This window comes from Notolabrus celidotus, chromosome 1, assembly GCF_009762535.1.
Source record: "Notolabrus celidotus isolate fNotCel1 chromosome 1, fNotCel1.pri, whole genome shotgun sequence".
NCBI lineage: Eukaryota > Metazoa > Chordata > Actinopteri > Labriformes > Labridae > Notolabrus > Notolabrus celidotus.
In genome coordinates, this window is record NC_048272.1 from 37,996,102 (window position 1) to 38,016,558 (window position 20,457).

A 20,457-nucleotide genomic window follows, 5' to 3' on the forward strand; every position below is an offset into this window, starting at 1 on the left:
ATCAGCTTTGAAAGGTCATAAAATGTCAAGTTGGTGTATTCAGCTTCATGTGCAGTTTTTTTGGTTAGGGCTCTAAAAATGTAATCTGATGCAGTTATGGTTTGTATAAACCAAAGGTATGATAAATCTTTCCTAGCTAATATATCCCCTCAGTGTCTTTAGCTAGGTTCATACAAGGTCCAAAGTGAGTCACAGGCACTGAGATTGCTCATGTGGCTGCATGAGGACATACATTTGGTGCATATGTGAGATGGATCTGTTTGTGTTTCTTTGCTGCCTTAAATAATAAAAGGATTACTCGTGTGATATTCCGATTTACTGTCTGTCAAAAAGTTAGTTTGCCATGAAGATGTAGCATCACATTTTGCCTCATGTGATGACATTTTGGAGTTGGGAAATCATTGATATTCTTAATTCTCCTTCTTACTGGTGAAGTGTTTTTGTCTGGGTGGACACAGATGGATGTACATGTGAGAAGTATGTGTAGCATTTGTCTTTTCATGCTGTCATGAGCTGTAAAAACAAAATATATATGGTTAATGTTTCTCTTTATTATTCTCTTTGACATGTTAAGCCAAGCAGCCACTCTGAATAGATATTTTTATTCAATATTTTTTATACATTAGTGTTCTGAGTTCTCTGTGGTACATTTTCTGCACTTGAAATTCACAAATTTGAACAAAGAAATATAAGAACAAATGAGACATCTTCATCTAAAACGGCATGTGTGTTAGTGCACAAGCATGCAGGGTGTTAACTGGTCCACCACTACAAAATAATAATAACTGTAATGGGAGCTGTGGCTGGAGGTGGGAAATTCACTCCAGCCACTCACAACTCATCCATTTGTTCTCTTCCTGAGAGAGTGAGAGCGGTGCACGTGCAGCCAGGCGGCCACATCAACATTAGCTGTGCTGCACCCTTGTCTATGTGGGTGTATGAAATACAGCGTGTGGGAGGAAGTAGGTAGGTGGGGGAGCGAGAATATAAGAGAGCCAGAAGTCAGGTACTGCATCAAACTGTTGTTGGTAAAAGCCAGTCAGTCAGCCAATGAGACTGTTGGAGGTAAGCTTGTCTCTGTCACTGCACTTCCTCTGCCAAGCGGTCACTTTCACTTCTGCACAACACTTTGTATCAGTCTTAAATCTCTCCATTTGTGCTCAGGGCCTGTCTGCTCTCCGCTCTTGATTTTCACTAATCTAGTTTTTTTCTTCCAACTTGTTCTTTGTTTGACAGCCACACACCCACCCAGACAGCCAGCCCTTCTCCTCCTTCTCTCACTCTCCTCCTCTCTGCCTCACCACTTTCATAGTGCATCTTCTCTCTCATTTGCATGTGTTCCGCTTCCTCGTGACAAGTAACAGTTCATGTCAAAGAGCTGTGCAAGGAAATCAGACTGGAGAGGAGCACACAGGACCTGGAGCTCAGTGAAATGTGCAGGTATGCTGAAGAACGTGCTGTTCAGAGCTGGAGACTGCCTGAAGAGGATAATTGTTACTGACTGAAGCGCAAAGCAAGAGGGTGAGTGACTCCTGACTTCCCTTTTCTTGTGCTTTTCTTCTCTTAACTGTTGCGCCTGAGTTTTGGCCTAGTTACATTATGTTCTTGTTTCCTGTAGTGAATTCTTACCTTCAGTGTTCTGTGGCAACACCAGCAACTAATCCCCTTTTTGAACATGTTATCTTTGAAGTCAGATCATTGAGATTAAAAGAGATACAAGGGACTTTCATACTGTCATAGAGCATCGTAGAAAAGTTAAAACTCTTCATTATTATACATCTTTTATGATTCCTATTTTGGCTAATACTTGCTCTTTTAATAATCAGGAGCTGTGTTCAAACACCGCTCAGCTGAGTTATAAAAATGTTTGTTTTTTTCTGCATTTCATCCAGGACACAATTTCAAACTGAAAACTAGAGTTTGCAGGGAGATAAATTAACTTATTGAATTATTCTTGATGTTATCTGTTCTATAAAGCTGCAGCATGTGTAGCAATATGACATATTTGCATAGCTGTAAGGAAGTGAAAGCACAATACAGTATAGAGGTTTCTCTCACCAAGTTACAGAGTCAGCAATCTTTAAAATTAAAACACACACACATGGAGAGCCTTCTTTGATTTCTATGGAGATGTCACCAGAGTACAAACAGAAGCAAACTTTCCTCAGTTCTCAGCAGCACAGAAAGTCAAACGTAGGCGTCCTCATGCTGCACGGCTAACAAAGAGTGCGCTCTATGCCAGCTGTACCTCTGTGGCTGAATTATGCAAAATCACAATACATGCAGAAGCAGCTTCACAGCAACGGGAAATGAAATTTGCATGACTTATTATGAATCTGTCTTTTCCTGTAGGTGGATTTGCACTTTGATTAGATTGCTACACAAATGTTGCAGTCTGTCAGGAGACAAAGCGCCCGCATTACTTCTGTGAACATCAAGGTTAAGGCGTTTAATTGATGCCGACTGGTGACAGAGACAACAGCTAATGTCAGCAGACACGTTTTATTTGAGGAGATAAAAGCCTCTGCTGCACTGTATGAGTACCTGATCTCATTCCCTCACCCCACTCCTGAAGTGAGTCACTCTCCTACATCACCCCCTGTTTCTCTCTATTTGTACACATGCATTTCTCCAAATGTTTTATCTCCACTGCCCACAGACCACTTCTTAATGTTGTCTTCCTGCGCCACCTGCTATGGAAATCAAATGGCACAGATTCAGATGCCTCTACTTTCTTCTTTCTTCTGTGAGCACGGGTATTTTTGCTCGTCACTGATCCATTGTTCCCTTCGGTGCCGAAGACTTCCTCGGATTTTATTACCCTGCAAAACCGAGACTGGATTAATTTCTTTATTGGCCATCTGTCCTGAGGAGAACTGCATATCTGTCATCATAAGATGATTTGGTATTTTTATTCATTGCCATGCCCTTCTTCTCTGTTCCAGCTGGTGCAATAACAAATTATTCACCAGGAGAAAACTCTCCCTGTGTTCTTTAAAAGCAAGAGACACATCCACTTAAACAGACAAGCTGAGTTTAATCTGAAGAAAAGCAGAGGTCTAATGCAAACTGTTCTTATCTTACAGGTAATTAGAGACCTGGCACTGGTACATCACGACAGCAGCAGTGTTACCATGGAGACTGGCAAGCCAGGATTGGCGAACGCTCTAGTGCACAGCAACTCCGTCGCAGCGCAGACAGAGAGAAGAATGGACATCCAGGCCCCGCTGACGGCTGTTTACATCCACACAGGGCCCTCTCTCCCAGCACAGCCATACCCACAGCCTCCCGCAACCACCCACTCGCCAGCCACACTCCATCTGGCCATGCCGCCGCTTTACTCCAAGGAGACGCTTCCCTTTCTGACGTTCCATATTGCTGGTGGATTGCAGGCTCAGCCAGGATTGAGTTTGGCAGCAGCTGCTCCTGCAGTCAAACCCAAGTCAGCAGGAAAGCACATGTGTCCTCATTGTGGACGGGACTGCATGAAGCCCAGTGTGCTTGAGAAGCATCTCCGCTGCCACACCGGGGAGCGGCCTTACCCCTGCACCACTTGTGGAGTTTCTTTCAAGACACAGAGCAACCTCTACAAACACAGGAGGACTCAGGCTCATGCCCGCCTCTGGTCTGAATCAGAGCAAAGCAGCCTGAGTAGCCTGGACAGCTCAAGGGAAACTTGTACCTCCAGTTTGTCTCTGGATGAGCGGAACGATGGCTCAGGCAGCACTGAAAAGAAAGCTGCCGAGATCACCTGTTTAACTGCACAGGTCTGCTCTGAACAGACGCAAGGCTCTGTCAGTGCACGGACTGAGTTGACCCCTGTGGGTCATCAGACAGATTCAAATCCAAGTACAACAATAACACCAAAAGAGGAAAACCAGAGGAGGGAAAATGAAAAACCTCCCCTGACAGCCAGTCGACATCTTACTCTTCAGAGGCAGGAGGCGACTCTGTTCTCCAAGCAGTGGGAGAGTTCTGTATCCAGAGGGAAATCCCAGAGCCATGAGAGCACTGACTCAGGCTTCAGTGAGAGCAGTGACCATTACCCGAGCCCTGGCAGTGTCTTACCTGAACACAGCATGGACTCCCTCACAGAATCCACCAAAGAGCATCTTGAAGAAACCAGCGACACACAAATACAATCAAAACCAGGTCAAGGTGGACAGGAACCTAACGATTCTTCAAGGAAGCAGGAGCAGAAGATGCTAGAGGAGCGTATCTCCAAGCTGATTTCAGAGAACTCAGCTGTTGTGGAGGACAAACAGCTGGAGCACGTGAGGCCACGGAAAACAGTTCTATCAAAGCAGGGGAGCATCGACCTCCCCATGCCGTACACGTACAAGGACTCCTTTCACTTCGACATGAGGATCAGTAAGACTCCTAATGTTGGATTACAAGGAAACAGGAATCATGGCCTCTACAGTTCTGTGCCCACTCAGCGCTCCAACACCATGGATCATGCCCCCCTAACTCGCAGCAACTCCCTCCCCTTCAGCGTGACCCTCCTGCAGCCAGAGAACAGCAGCCAAGCCTCCTCCTATCAGAGCGATTATGTAACGCTCATTCGGAGGGGAAGCTCAGGCCAGATCAATCCAGCAGGTTTCGCAATGAAGCCTGTGAACCAGCAGTCATCCACCCACCGCCCACTGGTACGGCAGACTGCCGTAGACTGTAACCACGCAACAGACGGTCTCTTCATGAATTCATCAGTGGAGGAGGCCTACACTGGCAGTCTCAGCTGTGATGGGGATGGCGGTGACATTTGTGGTGAGCCAAGCAACAGAAAGTTCCGGAGGAAGAAAGCACAAAAGTTTGCCTACAATAAGTGGTACATGTACGGGGGAGGGACTTTTAGGAAGCTGTATAATGCTGAAAAAGGTGGCGATGAGGGTGTTGTGAAAGGCAGGAAATGCCTGACACACCCAGAGCAGGAGGTCATTCAGGGCTTACAGAAAAGGTTGTCAGCAGTGAACAAGGAGACAAAACCAGCAACAGAATCCACGGTCAACTTCACAAGTGCAACAGTTTGTCATCCAGGCGGCCCTCCTGCCAAAGTCTCCCTCGTCTCTGCTCTGGACTTCAACCAGAAACACAACAAGCTTCCTTCCTCCTGCAGCTCTCTCAAGACTCCACTGCAGAGGAATCTGTCTTTGTCAGTTCTACCATTACCTCCCATTGGATCCTTAGTTAGCCACAAAATAGACAGCATCAGCAGGGCAGAGGCTGAGAGACTGTTCAATGTGGATAAACATACTGACTCCAGCTCAAAGCTCTCTGGAGCCGCGGCTCCCTCGGACAGGAAAAAGCAGAAAACTGATGACAAAATAATTTGCCCTCTGGAGATGGAGACTGACCCAAACATGCTGACTCATCCTCCGCCCTCTGTCACTGGCAGCGCTGCTCAGCAGGATACAAATCTCACTTATATCAGCCTTCAACAGAATCAAAAACATACACAGCTCAAAGGAGTTCTCTTCCAGCCATGCATAATCAATGCAAATGCACCATCTGCTCACACCTCGCCAGCAACCTCCACCCACTCTCCTGCCAAGACCAGCTTTCTGCCCAAGTACCAGCTCAAGTTACCCAGTACTGCTGAGCCTGATTCAGACCCTTCACCACGTGTTGTGGATCACCCGACAGGAGCTGATGGCGTTCATTTCACCTCTGCTCCGTCGTCACATGCAGAGCGGGCGACACACTCGGTCACAACTTCTGTAAAGAAATGCAGCAGCCATCCTGTTGCTTCACCATTAACGCAGAACTCTGACATCCAAAAGTTATATTCTACCAGCTCCACACCAGGACAGCTCATCTTACCCTGCAGAGCTTCACACCTTTGTCAAGCTGAGACATCAAGACTTAAATATGTGACGTCAAGTGTCGCTGTAGCGCACAGGCAATTTGCAGAAACCACGACAACCACAACATGCCTTCGAGATAATCCTGCTAGGTTGTGCAGCACTTTAGTACAGCCTACGAAACCTGCAGGTGCATCAGAATCTATGCATTCAACCAGATCTGCTCCATCGATGCTCACCAACTCACCTGTCACAGCTACAATAACCACAGCAAACAGTCAGATATCTACTGCAGCAATTACAGCTCTGCCTCAACCTCGTCAACCTGACCACAAGCCTGCTCTCTCACACACACAACTCTGTCCCCTATCAGACCCGTCAGGACCTATCACCGGCTCAAACACACCAGTAGTACCCTGTCATATCGTACCACTGGACCAGTCGCAGTCAGCTGCTCAGAATGTGTTTCATGTCCACACAGCAGATCTGCAGATTTGCCTCCAGATCATATCTGACGAGCAGTTAGCTCTCATGGAGCCCCAGATCGAGAGGCAGGTAGCAAGTGCCCCAGAAGTGATTCAGAGTGAAGCCCAAAGTCCTGGTAGTAGCCGTGTCGAAAGGGACCATCAACAGTCAGGGTTTGGACAGGACTCACACCAAAGTAAGCCTTTACCCGTGGATACAGTGAAATCTCAACTATCTGTACAATCTGTGGAGACAGAGTCAAAACTGACTGAACTCAGTAACTCCACTCATGCCGGAGCATTAGCCGAATCAAAGCCTCCTAAAGCTCCAGATTCATCGCAAAACCCACGCAATTACATTCCTGTAAACACAGTCACAGAGACTCAGAGCTCTACAGGCAATGTTATGTCAACTGCAGCTTCACATGTAGGTGTAAAGTCAGGACGGAGCCAAACTTCACAAAAGGAACATGACCTCTCTCTGAACTGTTGTGGCGAGGGGCAACTTTCACCGGATATCAGGGTCAGCCAAGGTGGACTATTCTCTCAACAACTCTCAGGCCAACACAATCTCAGCGTGACCTCTCTCTCTCACAGCACGGCGAATCAGAAAAGCTTGAAAAGTGGAATCCTGGAAAAAGAAATCCAACAAACATGTATATGGAATGTAGACACAGGAAACACTGCTGCACACACAAACAGCAGCTTAGAAAGTGAAAGCCAGCAGCTTCCCCAGGATGTGCTCGCTCAGGCCTCCACTGCTGCAAGTGTGACTGAACACTCTGGTTCAGTTTTGACTTTTTCTGTTAATAAATGCAAAACCTCAATACAGTTGAACCCTCAAGCGTCGGTCCACTTCAGTGATCCAGTGGAGTCCACATTACCAGTGGCTGAGAGTTCATCCAAACATGCAATCCTGGGATGTGAAAGGGTGGGTCCTCCTGAGAAAATGAGCCTAACTGAATCAAAGAATGTAATCAGCTCAGCTCAATGTGGTACGATTCCCTCTAACACCAAGACGGAAACACTCAGAGACAACCAGGCTGTGCTGACAGGCATCCAAAGCCCCCCTGAAGGTATATGTAACCCCTTATTGTTCTATAATGTTCCCTCCTGCATGAAAGTTAAAGTTTTACAGTGCAGTGTGTGTTTATCTTAGATAGGACCCTCTGATTCAAACTTTCATTTATAGTCCCTACATTTTGGCAGCAGCTGAAAGTTCACTCCATGGACTTCACTGCCCTCAGAGCCTCAGTTCACTGGTTATTTGGGCCTTTGAATATTCCCTCTGTTTGATAAAACAATGAGGCTTAATAAGCAAAAGAGCCTTATGTCAAAACCAGGATTATATGGGGCGCTGTTTGTAAAGTTGCGCAAACTGAAAATAACAGCAACATTTCTCCACATTTAGTTCAAAAACATCATAAAAACGTAGTGTGAATTTTAAAAAGTCACTTTTTTTTAATCACATTTAGAGGAATATTTGTGATCTTTTTCACAATATATTTTGTTGTGACACATATATTTAAGTTAAAATCATTGTTAAATCTAAATGCTAAATATAAATCTTAATGCTAAATTTAAATGTTAAAAGTTAAATCCTAATGTTAAATTATAAATCTAAATGGGGCGCCGACGGGTTCCAGTCCAGCCTGCGTCCTCTCTCCTGCATGTCATTCCCCGACTCTCTCCACATTTCCTACACTATCAACTGGCCTCTCCTCTATAAGATAAAGGTGTAAAAGCCCCAAAAATATAACTTAAAAAAAACAAATAAATACAAATTATAAATCTAAGTGTTAAATGTTAAATCCAAATGTTAGGTTATAAATCTAAGTGTTAAATATAAATCTGATTGTTAAATGTTCAATCTAAATGTTGAATGTTCAATCTAAATGTTAAATATAAATATACAGATTAAATGTTACATATAAATGTTGACTGTTAAACATAAATGATGATGCTTAATGAAGCATTTATTTTGGTACTTCGACTAGGTGTGAATTTGCATATTAGCTAAATATTTAGGATCACAGAGCAACATTTAACATTTAGATTTAACATTTAACATTTATATTCACCTTTTACATTGATATTCATATTTAGCATTTAGATTCATCAGTGATTGTAATTTGAACATATTGGTCATAACAAAACTAAATGTGATCACAAATATTGCTCTAAATGTGACTCATAAAAATTCACTCTACATTCTAATGACGTTTTGGAGCTAAATGTGGAGAATTGTTGATTTATTTTCAGTGTGCACAACTTTACAAACGGCAGCCCATAGGTTGAAGTATCTATATTTCACACTATATTGATGTGGTGAATGTTGCAATACAAATTAGAGGACAGGGGAAGTGAAGCTTGTTGTCCTTGAGGTGTCAACACTGTGGCTCACATCACTTTTCCCTCGTGGCCTTGAGTACATTCAGTCCTGTGAAGACTTTCTGATTTGATTTAATCCCCTTTATTAGAAAAAAATAAGAGAATTAAAAAAGGCTAAATTCATGGAAACTCTAAGGTGGATGTGCAAAGCTGCATTAATACTTTTTGTCATGGATAACAGAATCAACAAAACGATACTGCATTTGCTTTCAGTAATAGATTTAGATTCAAGCACAGGAATCAGAAAGGGACCAGTTTCACCACAAGGTGGCAGTATAAGTCCAACAATGGGTAGAGTTGAGGCCCTGCTTGTTTGTCCTCTTTAAAGCCACTTTGTGTCGCCTTAATGAGAAACAAAACAACCTTCTGGTAGCTTGCTTTACAATCCAAGCAATGAAATGAGATTTCTGGTCCATGTGTGTTCCATTTTCACCTTTGTTTTCCTTCGTACTGGGATGTGAGCTGGCCCCAGCCCACACAGGGAACTCTCTTCTTTAAAACTGTCACTTGATCCTCCTCCCAGCACACGACTCCAATTAACTAAAAATGAGAGTTGAAGGAGCTTCAGTGATTACAGACAAAGAGGAAGTTCAAAGGCCGTCCTGGGGGGCACGGGGTCAACAGATGAGTTAGCCGTCTGGCTGAGGTGGAACAACAAACATAGAGACTTATCACTGAGACTAGACTCCAGACGCGTCATGGAACTGACAATATATTCACTTTAAATCCAATTGTTCTGCACATTAGCGTTTCTAATGCCAGGGACATTCCTCTGCCCCTTGTTTGCAGGAGCATTAAAGTGGCAGTGATGGGAAACTTTGAGTGGATGGGACAGAGGAGAAGGAAGAGCAAAGAAAAATCTGCAGAACCCATTTGTTTTTTCATAAAGACATAGACTGTTCTACCCTCTCCTTATATTACATCACATTTATTAAAATAATGTGACTTCTCTATAAGAAAAAAGGTCACGTTATGAGCTGGTCGTGTGCCATTAGCTTGACTCTTATATTAAATATATACATATATAAATATAAATATATATATATATATAAATATTTACAGCATAATCCCCTCCCTCGTTTCCAGGTGAATTAAACTGACTGAAGAGAGTTAACACTGTTGATTCACTTTACTAAAGATAATGTTTTCCTTTCCAAAGAGCTTATGGAGGGAGCCCCTCTGACAGGATCGGCGGCCATGGAGGGGTCACACACTCGGGGACAAGGAGAGGCCTCTGCCAGCACAGATGAGAGACTGCAGCAGAGAGAGGAGGCTGAAGAGACAAAGCAGCGATGCCTGAAAGAACAGGGGGTGATGGAAGAGGATGAAAGAGGAGTGATCGAGAAGGATGAACAGGAAGAAGAGCAGGGCGAGGCCGAGGCTGACCCCAGGTACACATGTTTACGAGAATCAACGACGCCAGAGGTGAGACTAATGACTTGTTACCACATTTAAAAGTACAGTCCAAACACACGAGATGACTCATTTTAAGATCCTAAAGATTAGTAACTGTGCAGCTGCTTCGTCCATCTGACCTCACACCTGTTTATTCTCACACACTATACAAATAAACACAAAGCTCTCCTAAAAGAGCACAAGCAACAGAGTTATGAAGCAGAATTTTCCCAAAGCAGACTCTAACAGTTCAGGACTCTCTCCAATCCAGCATTCCTTCTAAATACTCTTTTATTGATATTCTCAACTCCTCATAATCTCCATAAATCCCTCACTGCCAGATTTATTCAGATTGCTCTGATCGGAGAATCAAGTGGAAGCAGGTTGCAGGCTTATCTGAGTCGCTCCGACGTGGGTCTGTTTATCATTTTTGAAGACTTTTTCCAAAAGAAAGAATTAGACGTACACACAAGAAGTTCTGTCAAATACAGAATGTATCAACGAGCCACACACAGAGACAAGTCAGAGACAAATGACAAGGATCTATGAGTGTGTTACCAAAGTTTGACACATCAGTTATCAACAGCAGCTGACAGATGTTACTTTATCAGAAATGTGTTGAATTTATGAAGAAATATCATGGTTGAGGTTTAGCTGAAAAACAGTGCTGGTGCTCCACTAATCAGACGTGTCCCCGAGGGTGAGTCATCATAACTCCTACTCTCAGAGATATGACACATTAAGCTTTGTGGTATTTGAGCAATGCTGGAAGTTTACAAGAACCTTTGATGGAGGGATGACAATGATTGAATTCTTCATGACAATAATATTCCTCCTCATTTTCTGCTCTTATCAGAAAGGCAACAGAAAGGTCGAGGAGGATTCTTTCAGAGACTCTTCACTAACCAAGCAGCATCCTCAGGATCTTTCCCAGACGCACTCAGGAATGTCTGAATATCCTTCACCGCACGCTCAGCGAGCTTCAAGCGTCTCAAATGACTTTAATTTACCTGCAAGCTGCAGTCAGACGAGACCTCTTAGTTATCCGCAGCTCCCATTGGACACAAACAACTTCTACTTCTCGCAACAACACTGGGACAGCAATGCCATTCATAACCTTCAAACGCAGAACGTATGCAAATCAAATTCACGTCAGCATATCAAAGCACAGGTTCAATTCATGGACACACAGGACGCTTTGTCACAAAGTGAGACACATCTCCCGCAAAGTCAAACGTTTTCACAACAGGACCAAAAACAGGGAAACACCACTGCAGGTAACACCACAGAGGTCAGCTGTTGTTCACAGTTAACTCCAGAGAGTCACAAAAGTTCCACAACATCATCATCCACACAACCCAGCCAAGAGTGTGTTTCTGCTCAGGTCAGCAGAGCTACAGCTGGACTGACAGTGGACACCCAGGTGTCACACAACAATGTGCTGGATAGTAACACTGCACACCCTGTGACACATCCTGAGGATTACACAGCACTACAGGACCACATGAGTCAGAGCAGTCACTGCGAGAGATCAGACAGTACCAACAAATACCAGTCTTTCTTCTTGGCCGGCCAGATTCACGGCTACCAGCCAGAGTGTGTGACCGGCGGAGTGAGGCCGGTGCAGAGCTGCCAGGACTACACAGAGGACACCAGCAGCAGTGACGACGAGGGGAAGCTGATCATTGAACTTTGAGTGAACATACAGGCAATGCAACTTGGGTTTATTTCTGATGTACAGAAGTGTTTAAAGGCAAATTTGCTCTGGAGGCAGGAATAATAACAGTGGCTGAGGAAGAGGAAGGTGCACCGAGTCAGAATATGGATCAAAAACTTACTTTTCCCCCTTTTTCACATAGCTAGCAAGGAGAACATGACCTTATATTAGATTCATCCCTTTCCAAAAACCCTTCTCTTGTCATCCTCCAAGGTTTAGCTTTTACTTTCACATTGAGTCCATTATGATTATCAATAATGGTAATCTGATTTAATCTGATCTGATGGAAAATTGTGTAAATCAGTCTTTCTCTCAGTTTATCGGTGTCACCATAAAGTCAGCGATGTGTTAATCATGTGTGATTAACGTGGGAACATCCTGAGCTGGAATAATTGGAGGTGTTTTCATTCTTGCTGTTACGCCAACTTGGTAAGAATGAGACATGTAGGGACCTGCCCTAAAGATGGAAACCCCCAGAGAAATGCTCAAGGCATGTTTGTGAACACTGATTATTAATTTTAAAATATACACTACCAGTCAAAAGTTTGGAAACACCTTCTCATTCAAAGGTTTTTATTTATTTTAATTATTTGAAACACTGTAGATTAATACCAAAGACATCAAAACTATGAAAGAACATATGTGGAATTATTGAATGAACAAAAAAGTGTTAAACAAAGCAGAATATGTTTTATATTTTAGATTCTGTAAAGTAGCCCCCTTTTTCCTTCATGACAGCTTTGCACACTCTTGGTGTTCTCTCAGTCTGCTTCACAAGCAGAGTGGTTTACAAATATAGCTGCAAGCAGGTTTGGGAATCTCACTCATCCCTGTTTGCATAATCTAAACCAGGGCCCCATGTTTTAAATGCATCAAGGTCAAATAGCTGGTTTAAAATCTAAAATGAGCTGACATTGACATATTATTGCTCTGTTAGCAGGCAGCTTCACTCATGACAGGATTCCTCCTCTTTGACCTCTTCTTTTTTAACTACTCCGATGACTGTTTGCAGCCGCAGTGTGACTCCTGCTCTTGAACACACCCACTGAGATTACTCCTGCCCCAGAGAAATGTTGTACCATTTCCGTTCTGCTTACACATGCTTAATTTGCCATATTTATGTCTACCAACCCACACTCACTCTCGCTCATAAATTGCACTTTGTAACCTCTCCAGACAGCACCTGCGTGTGTGAATCACGCACACATGCTGCCAAAGACCCATTAAGTTGATCTCTGCTGCCAATCAGATCACACAGGTGAAGCAGGCTCTGGCTGGGGGGACGTGACCCTTTTCTAAGTCTGGCTTTTTGTAATGAGTCATCAGCTCTACCAGAGATCACAGCAGCAGGAAATGTGTGTATGTAACCCTATATGTACATACCCACAGCTATAGCTCCATGCTGACTTGCTTGTCAATCCTCAGCAAATTAGTGGTGATAAAGCTTTATGGACACGAGGGGTGGACGTGTTCATGTGTTCAGGCCTGTTTGACATGTTAGATAAGTTAATACTGATGTTTGACTCAGAGGGAAGTAAGAGCACAAAAATGTGAACATGTTTACTTCAAAAGCTGATAAATTATTGTGTTACAAATTAAATTGTTTTAATTTGATGTTTTTTTCATTTTCTAGTTTTATATCACTGCTCTATATTAAATGTACAAATAGTTTACAAAACAAATGAATCTTTCTTCATTTTTTTGCAGAAAGTTTAGTTTTAATCCATGCAAACAAAGAAAAAACATCAAACCAAACAAACTGAAAAACATTGTACCCTGAAATCATACACTGTCAAAACAAAAAAGCTGTGAAAACTCAAAATTTTAAGGCAATTGTCTGCACTAGATTTTTGAGTTTTGAGGCTAACTAGAAATCTTACATCTTACTTTGAGTCAGCTGATTAGTTTTTGTTGAGATAACTTATTCACATGTAGTTTAACTTAAAGTATTGAGTTCTACATACTAAGAAGGGAAAGTTGTGCCAACTTATTATTGTTTGTTCAGAAGATGTCCCTTTGTTACTGACCGTTACTGCACCATTTTCACACTTGCAAGGTAGCGAGCTAATGGTCAAGGCGGCTAACTATTGGTAATGACCATGCCTTATTAAACTAACTAAACAAATTAAAGTTACATTAACCGGTAATCAACTCACCATCAACTGACCAACTGTAAAGCTAGAGTTTCAATACAATACTCAAACCAAATACTCACCTTTAGGGCGATAACATCCACACAGGACAGGAGAGATGGCGCCACATGTGGGGAAAGTGTGGAAGACCCCTGGAGATTTGAGTTGGAGACCCCGTTCTTTGCCTGAAGCATACTCAAATAATTTAGCCGAGCCTCAAACCCATAATTTCAAGTTTTGCCAACCTAACTTATGAAATGAGACCAATTTTACACAATAAACTTCATACAGGTAGTTGAGATAACTACTTTGATGTAGCTAGAAACAAAATGGAACATTTTTAGTTTACTTAACCAAAAAAATCATTTTCCGGCCAACAATTTTAAGTTTACATTTTTACAGTGCAGCATGAGTCTGCTTCACAGTTAAACTACTGAATATTTTAATAAACAATAAAGTAATATCTACTTAAAATAGAAATTAATGACTCTCACAGAATATACAGTCATGGCCTTGGATGTTTGTAGGTTTATCCATCACATGCTACCATTAAAATGAAATTACAGTGAAATCTAACTCAATGGTTCCCTCCAAAAACAAAAAAAAACAGCATTCGAGTTACCAGTCTGTGATGGCCCTGTCATACCTTGACGATTTAGCCAGCGCTTGCCAGAGTATAAAAAAATTGGCGAGTACGCTGGCGTACGTTGCATAAGTTATAGGTAAGTTTTGTATAAGTTAAGAGCATGCAAAGCACGCTGGTATACATTGAGTACATCAACGTTTGGATTATACGTCCGGCACACGCCTGCCATAAGTTGTAGGTAAATTCTGCGATGGTTGACACACATTCACACATGTAGAACTGTGTGTCTGCGTGTGTGTGAGTGTGAGAGTGAGAAGCCTTGAAGCCCTCACTCAGTGTCAAACAGCAGAGCCTCTGAAACAGAAGCTGAAGCCAGCATGTCGGAGTCTGCCGGTGTTCAACGATAAATCTGATGTTGTTGAATTAAACAGTTCAAAATGTGATGTTTTTGAAAGCGCAGTCAACAAGTGTAACTTCCTGTAAAGAGCAGAGGCTGTGTTCCTGCTGGTTTCACTCCTCTGAAACTCTCCGTGGCTCTTACAAAGAGAGACTGCAGAGTTTTTAATAACACACACCTTTTTTAATCACCAATGAAGAGCATCTCATTTCAAAACATATACATCATCATTAACGAGCGGCAGCCTTTTATACACTTTGTCGGCATTATTACACTGCAGCGCGCTTTGCACAAGTGGACTTTAGTTGGGCATAAGTTATGAATATGCTTGAATATGCTATGTATACACCCAAAACTGGAAAAAACATCAGCGTATGTTAGTGTTTTGGAGGCATTTTGATACGTCAGGAAAACACTGGCTAAATCGTCAAGCTGTGACAGGGCCATTAGGTTGGATCTTTTTTTTTTTAAGTTATATTTTTTGGGCATTATTGCCTTTGTTTGATAGGACAGCTGAAGAGACACCGGAAATGAGGTGAGCAGAGAGCGGGGGAAGACATGCAGCAAAGGCCGGGAGTTAAACCTGCGATTGCTGCAATGAGGGCTATAGCCTCTGTATGCTTAGACTGCTAGACCAACAACGCCCCAAGGTTGGGTCTTTTTAAAGCCACATAGAGGCCTCAACCTTTTTCCTCTCTCCTGTCAGATCAGTATAAAAACAGGTTTAAAAGGCTGAATGGTGCCTTCAAGTTTGCTGGATAGTGCCTTGTTAAAAATGCTGTCACATCAAATGTTACGTCCATTTTAAGATAAGATATTATTTTATTGATCCCAGTGGGGAAATTCAGTTGATGCAGCAGCCCAGTACAATCGAGAATAAGTTAAAATAAGTAAAAGTAAAATAAGTAAAAAATAAAAATAGATAAATAAAAGAATACAGATTTAAGATATATACAAATGTTACAAATAGTAGTAATTTCAGGCAGTATTATAAATGATTCAGTAGTGAAGGTTGACATGGTGAGATTATGGTTTGGTTATGACAGATTAAGCAATAGAATAAATAGATATGTAAGGGATAATGTATGGTTAGTAGGTTGTTATGGAAAAAAGAATCCCGAAAGGGTAATAAGCGGGTGGTCAAGACCCACTTATTACTCGGCTTCTAACTTAAAATATAAACACGTTGGTAAAAACATTGATTAAAGATTATTTTATTGATTTAAATGATTTATGTTTACAGTTTTTAAAAATAGTCCCAGTGATTCCTCATCAGTGATAGTTCCATGGTGATGGATTCTTCTCTGCCTGTTGCGGTGGATTGAACATGAAACTGTCCTCATTCAGCTCTCCTTCTTCTCTGAGCTCTACGGTTCACACACCTTTAAAAAGAAACTAATGTCACAACTTTGAACCCTGCTGCTATCATCACCACCGCTCATGGTTTAAGTTTCTTTGTAGAGATCGCTAACCTAAAGTTTCTCTTGCCTGCTCCGCTCCTTGATCATATTGATGGACAGGATCCAATATGAAAACAGACTTAGCCTGCTGATTTAGCATGCTAACCGAAGCTAACGTTTTACCTCACCTCACCTATGGTGTGAACAAGCAGAAGCTCTTTTCCGCGGATTGATTTGACATGACGTGTGATCAGTTTGCCTCTGGTGTCGCTCATGTTAGTGAAAGTTAGTAACCGCTGTCAAGGGGTTTTGCAGTCAGCAGTCAGCATGATGCAGTCTGTGGTCTCCATTGCTGTTTAAAAATCTGATGGCGGTGGGCACAAAGGAGCACCTGACGTGTTCAGTCTTGCCCCGTGGTGGGATAATACGTTGACTGAAGGAGCTCCCCATCAGCCACAGCTTATCATGGTGAGGGTGAGAGGGGTTGTCCAGGATGGCTCGCAGTTTGTCCCTTATCCTCCTCTCAGCCACGGACTCCACACTGTCCAGTTCTAGTCCAGCCACAGAGCGGGCCTTCTTTACCAGCTTGTTGAGCTTGTTGGCCTCACCTGTCTTGATGCCTCCCCCCCAAGCACGCCACAGCAAAGAACAGAGCACTGGCCACCATAGACAGTTAGAAGGTCTTTAGAAGCTCGCTGCAGACACTGAAGGATCTGAGTCTCCTTAGGAAGAACAGTCTGCTCTGTCCTATCATGTAGAACAGGGGTTCTCAAACTTTTCAGCCAGTGACCCCCAAAATATAGGTGCCAAAGACTTGCGACCCAAACTGTCCCTCAAAGTGATAAATTGTTTCACTTCTTTGAGCTGGTCTGAAGAAAATTAGTCTACCTACATGCACATATGACTGTTTCCTGTGCTGCTGTGAATCAACCTGCTGTTACTGATGTTTTTGTTAATTAATTGCCAACTAACCCTAACCATAACCTTAACCTTAGGAGTAATCTTGCAACAAAAGTGCATTTTTAATATATGGGTAAAATCTGCAATTTTTGATTACTGAAACCAAATATAAATTCTGGTTTTCAGAGGACCATAAAGACAACATGAATGGGGAGAGGAGGAGGAGAATCCTTGATTCAGTAATTACAGCGTGAAAACCTCGGTCACATGACTCCAGCTGTCAAGCGGTCCTGCTCTGTGTTGCGTTCCGAAAATGCAACCAGGGGGTCATGACCCATACTTTGATAACCACAGCTGTAAATGGCATCAGTGGTGGTGGACCAGTCCAGTTTGTTGTTGATTTGGACCCCAAGGTACTTGTATGAGTCCACCCTCTCCACTTCCTCCCCCTGGATGAGGACTGGGGCTGGGGGGCTTCTGTATCCTTTAAGGGTAAACCCCTGAGTTTTATGACTCCATTACTTCTCTGTAATTCCTGACATACAGCTTTAAGTGTGCTGCGTGGAGAGAATATTATGATCTGCTTGTGTCACTATACCACTGGGATATCAGGCGAGGATAATTTTGACACACCGATCCCTACAAAGTATATCTGCCAGCTTGTGTTGGCAGAACACTTGAAGATGAGGCCAAGTTTTTATGAAACAGGAAGCAAAGCTGCAAACAATTCACCGGAGCCCGATTCACACTAACATAAACATCCCCAAAATACCCTGGGTGAGCTGCATGTGTGAACGCAAACATCCACATTTCTCACCCTGACTTTACCTAAATTGGTCCTGCCGGTACAATTTCAGGGCAAAGTCAGGGTGAGCTCGTAGGACTATGCAGGAGGAAATCTTCTGGGATATTCACTGTGAACAAGTGGGCAGGGGTGGATGTTTATAACATGCAGCCAAGTGTTCTGTCTACTTCTCCTGCTTGGTCGAAAAACAAGACTAAGTGTTAACTGATGATAGAGGCTGTGTTTGCTGAGGCTGTGTTTATGAATGTTTATTGATCACAAACCAGGCGGTGTGTACTGTAAGAATAAATCAAGCATGTTTCATACCCTAATATGAAATTTAATCAAAGATCTCACGAGACTTCATATCACACAACTACTTTCTCCATGTGCATCATCAGAGCAAGAGGAGCATGTTTTGATACTCTTTTACTAAATCCTTTAATTAGATTTCAGAAGAGGTGATGGACTGATATCCTCAATCAGATAAAAGTTAGAGAGGTGATAAGCGTCCAGGACTCTGTCATGCACAGAGCTGCATGGTGGCAAATCGTTCTTGGAACCACTATTTGATAGAACAGCCTGCGCCTCTTGAGCCTGGAGCGTGACATGTACCATGATGAAAAAACATCAACACAACGTGAGACTGTCATGACCCGGCTCAAGAGGTCACAACAGAGGTCACAACAAAAGAGGGGGAATAACAATGTTCAAATCAGAATCAGAATCAGAATCAGCTTTATTGGCCAGGTATGCTTGAACACACAAGGAATTTGACTTGGTAAACTGTGCTCTCTTCGTACAAGGCATAAGAATAAGACATACAAATAAAAATAAAAATATAATAACAATAACATCAGCTATAAATACAAAACATCAGCTATAAATACAAAAATAATACTTTATTAAACCAAATTGCAATTCCAAATGAAGTACATAGAGTGTGGTGTGGTGTGTGAGCACAGGAAAGCAGAGATAGTGGCTGTTTTTGAAACCACCTGCTGCATACTACCTTCAAACACAGTTCCTATTGCATACAGTGTTTGAAGGCAGCAGTTCGTATTGCATCTCAGCGGAGAGAGGAGAGACATGCAGGAGAAGTTCTTCATTCATTCAAACATTGATTGTTGCTTTGTTGGTTGAGGTGGTCACGGCCGACAGTGACCGGTTAGTAAAGATCAACGTGTTCACGAATCGGCTCATCATCCTTACAGTGTCTGGACAGATGTTACAATACATATACATTTTCTGTAGGACTCACTGAAAGTCATTAATTCTTTCGCTTGTCAGAGCCCCCGTGAGAGATTTTTAGACTCTGATCCGGACTACAGTCCTGAGCAAAGCACCTCATCGGGTCAGAGGGGACAGGCCCGAGGTCGAGTGAGAGGGCAGGGTTCCCACTCTATTCCAGAGATCATTTTCCAGGACATTTTCAGTGATGATCAAGCTGGTATGACAGTCTAAATTTAGTTTCTAATTTAGGTCCTAAATAGTCTAATATGTTCCTCTCAGCGGAAGTCTACACGGAAAGACATGTAGTCTATGGCTATCAATGAAATCATCTCTTACATACTTAAAAATTATGGCAAATTGATAATAGAATAATGCAACCACAGCTGTACAGCACTTTATTAGTGCAACCAAGTAACAATGATGGGCAACATCTCAGCTTTCTCTTTTCTCAAAAAATATAAAATGAGCTAAGAAAAAAACAAAAGAGCCTGCAAAGGAATCAGGAAGCTGCCTTACTGAAATAATTAAATAATAATAATGATCAGAGGATCAGTGCATTAATGACCTAAATAGAACTGAATGACAAAAATGGCTGCAAATGTTTCTCAACTCAACTCAGACTCAATATATACCTGCTTAATCCTGATATTCATCCTGCTAAGTAGTCGATATAAAACAAAGCAAATGTCAGGTTTTTTTATTTGAGTTACCGTAAACTCTGAAAAATTGGCCCCGGTGTAAAGACGCACTCTGTATTTGAAGATCTCTCAGAGATTTAAAAAATGTAAACTGTCTTCCTGCATGGCGATGTCTATTAGGATCAGCGATGTCTACATCGTGGAGCTGTGTCGCTCTTTTTGTTCTGTTTTTTTTCACTATCGGGATTTGGACTCCTACTAGCTAGAGAAGGGGTTCTCAAACTGTGTATCCTGGCTTCATCTGTTCCTTCACAGAGAGTCTTCTTGAAGACCGGGCAAATACTCACTGAGAGGAGAAATCGGATCAGCCAATCCAAGCTGACGCATCGTTTTTTTCTCAATGCCAACCTGAGGACATTAATAATGTTTGCTCCAGTTTGGTTCTGTTAGCATGAGTTTGGTTCTGGTTCTGTTGCCGAAATTTGGTTCTGGTTCTGTTTGCTTGAGTTTGGTTCTGGTTCTGGTTCTGTTTGCTTGAGTTTGGTTCTGGTTCGGTTCTGGTTCTAGTTCGGTTCTGATTCTAGTTCAGTTCTGGTACGGTTCGGTTCTGGTTCGGTTC

At 42.5% G+C, this 20,457-nt stretch overlaps 1 protein-coding gene across 1 annotated transcript; it reads left to right on the top strand.

Annotated features, from left to right (window-relative positions):
* The first annotated feature begins 1,048 nt into the window (after positions 1-1,048).
* On the top strand, positions 1,049-13,443 carry znf831 (zinc finger protein 831). The gene is made up of 5 exons (XM_034703661.1): positions 1,049-1,065; positions 1,365-1,521; positions 3,087-7,341; positions 9,816-10,081; positions 10,908-13,443. The coding sequence occupies exons 3-5, from the start codon at positions 3,135-3,137 to the stop codon at positions 11,745-11,747; spliced, it is 5,313 nt and encodes a 1,770-aa protein (XP_034559552.1). The 5' UTR covers positions 1,049-1,065; positions 1,365-1,521; positions 3,087-3,134; the 3' UTR covers positions 11,748-13,443.
* The last annotated feature ends 7,014 nt before the right edge of the window (positions 13,444-20,457 follow it).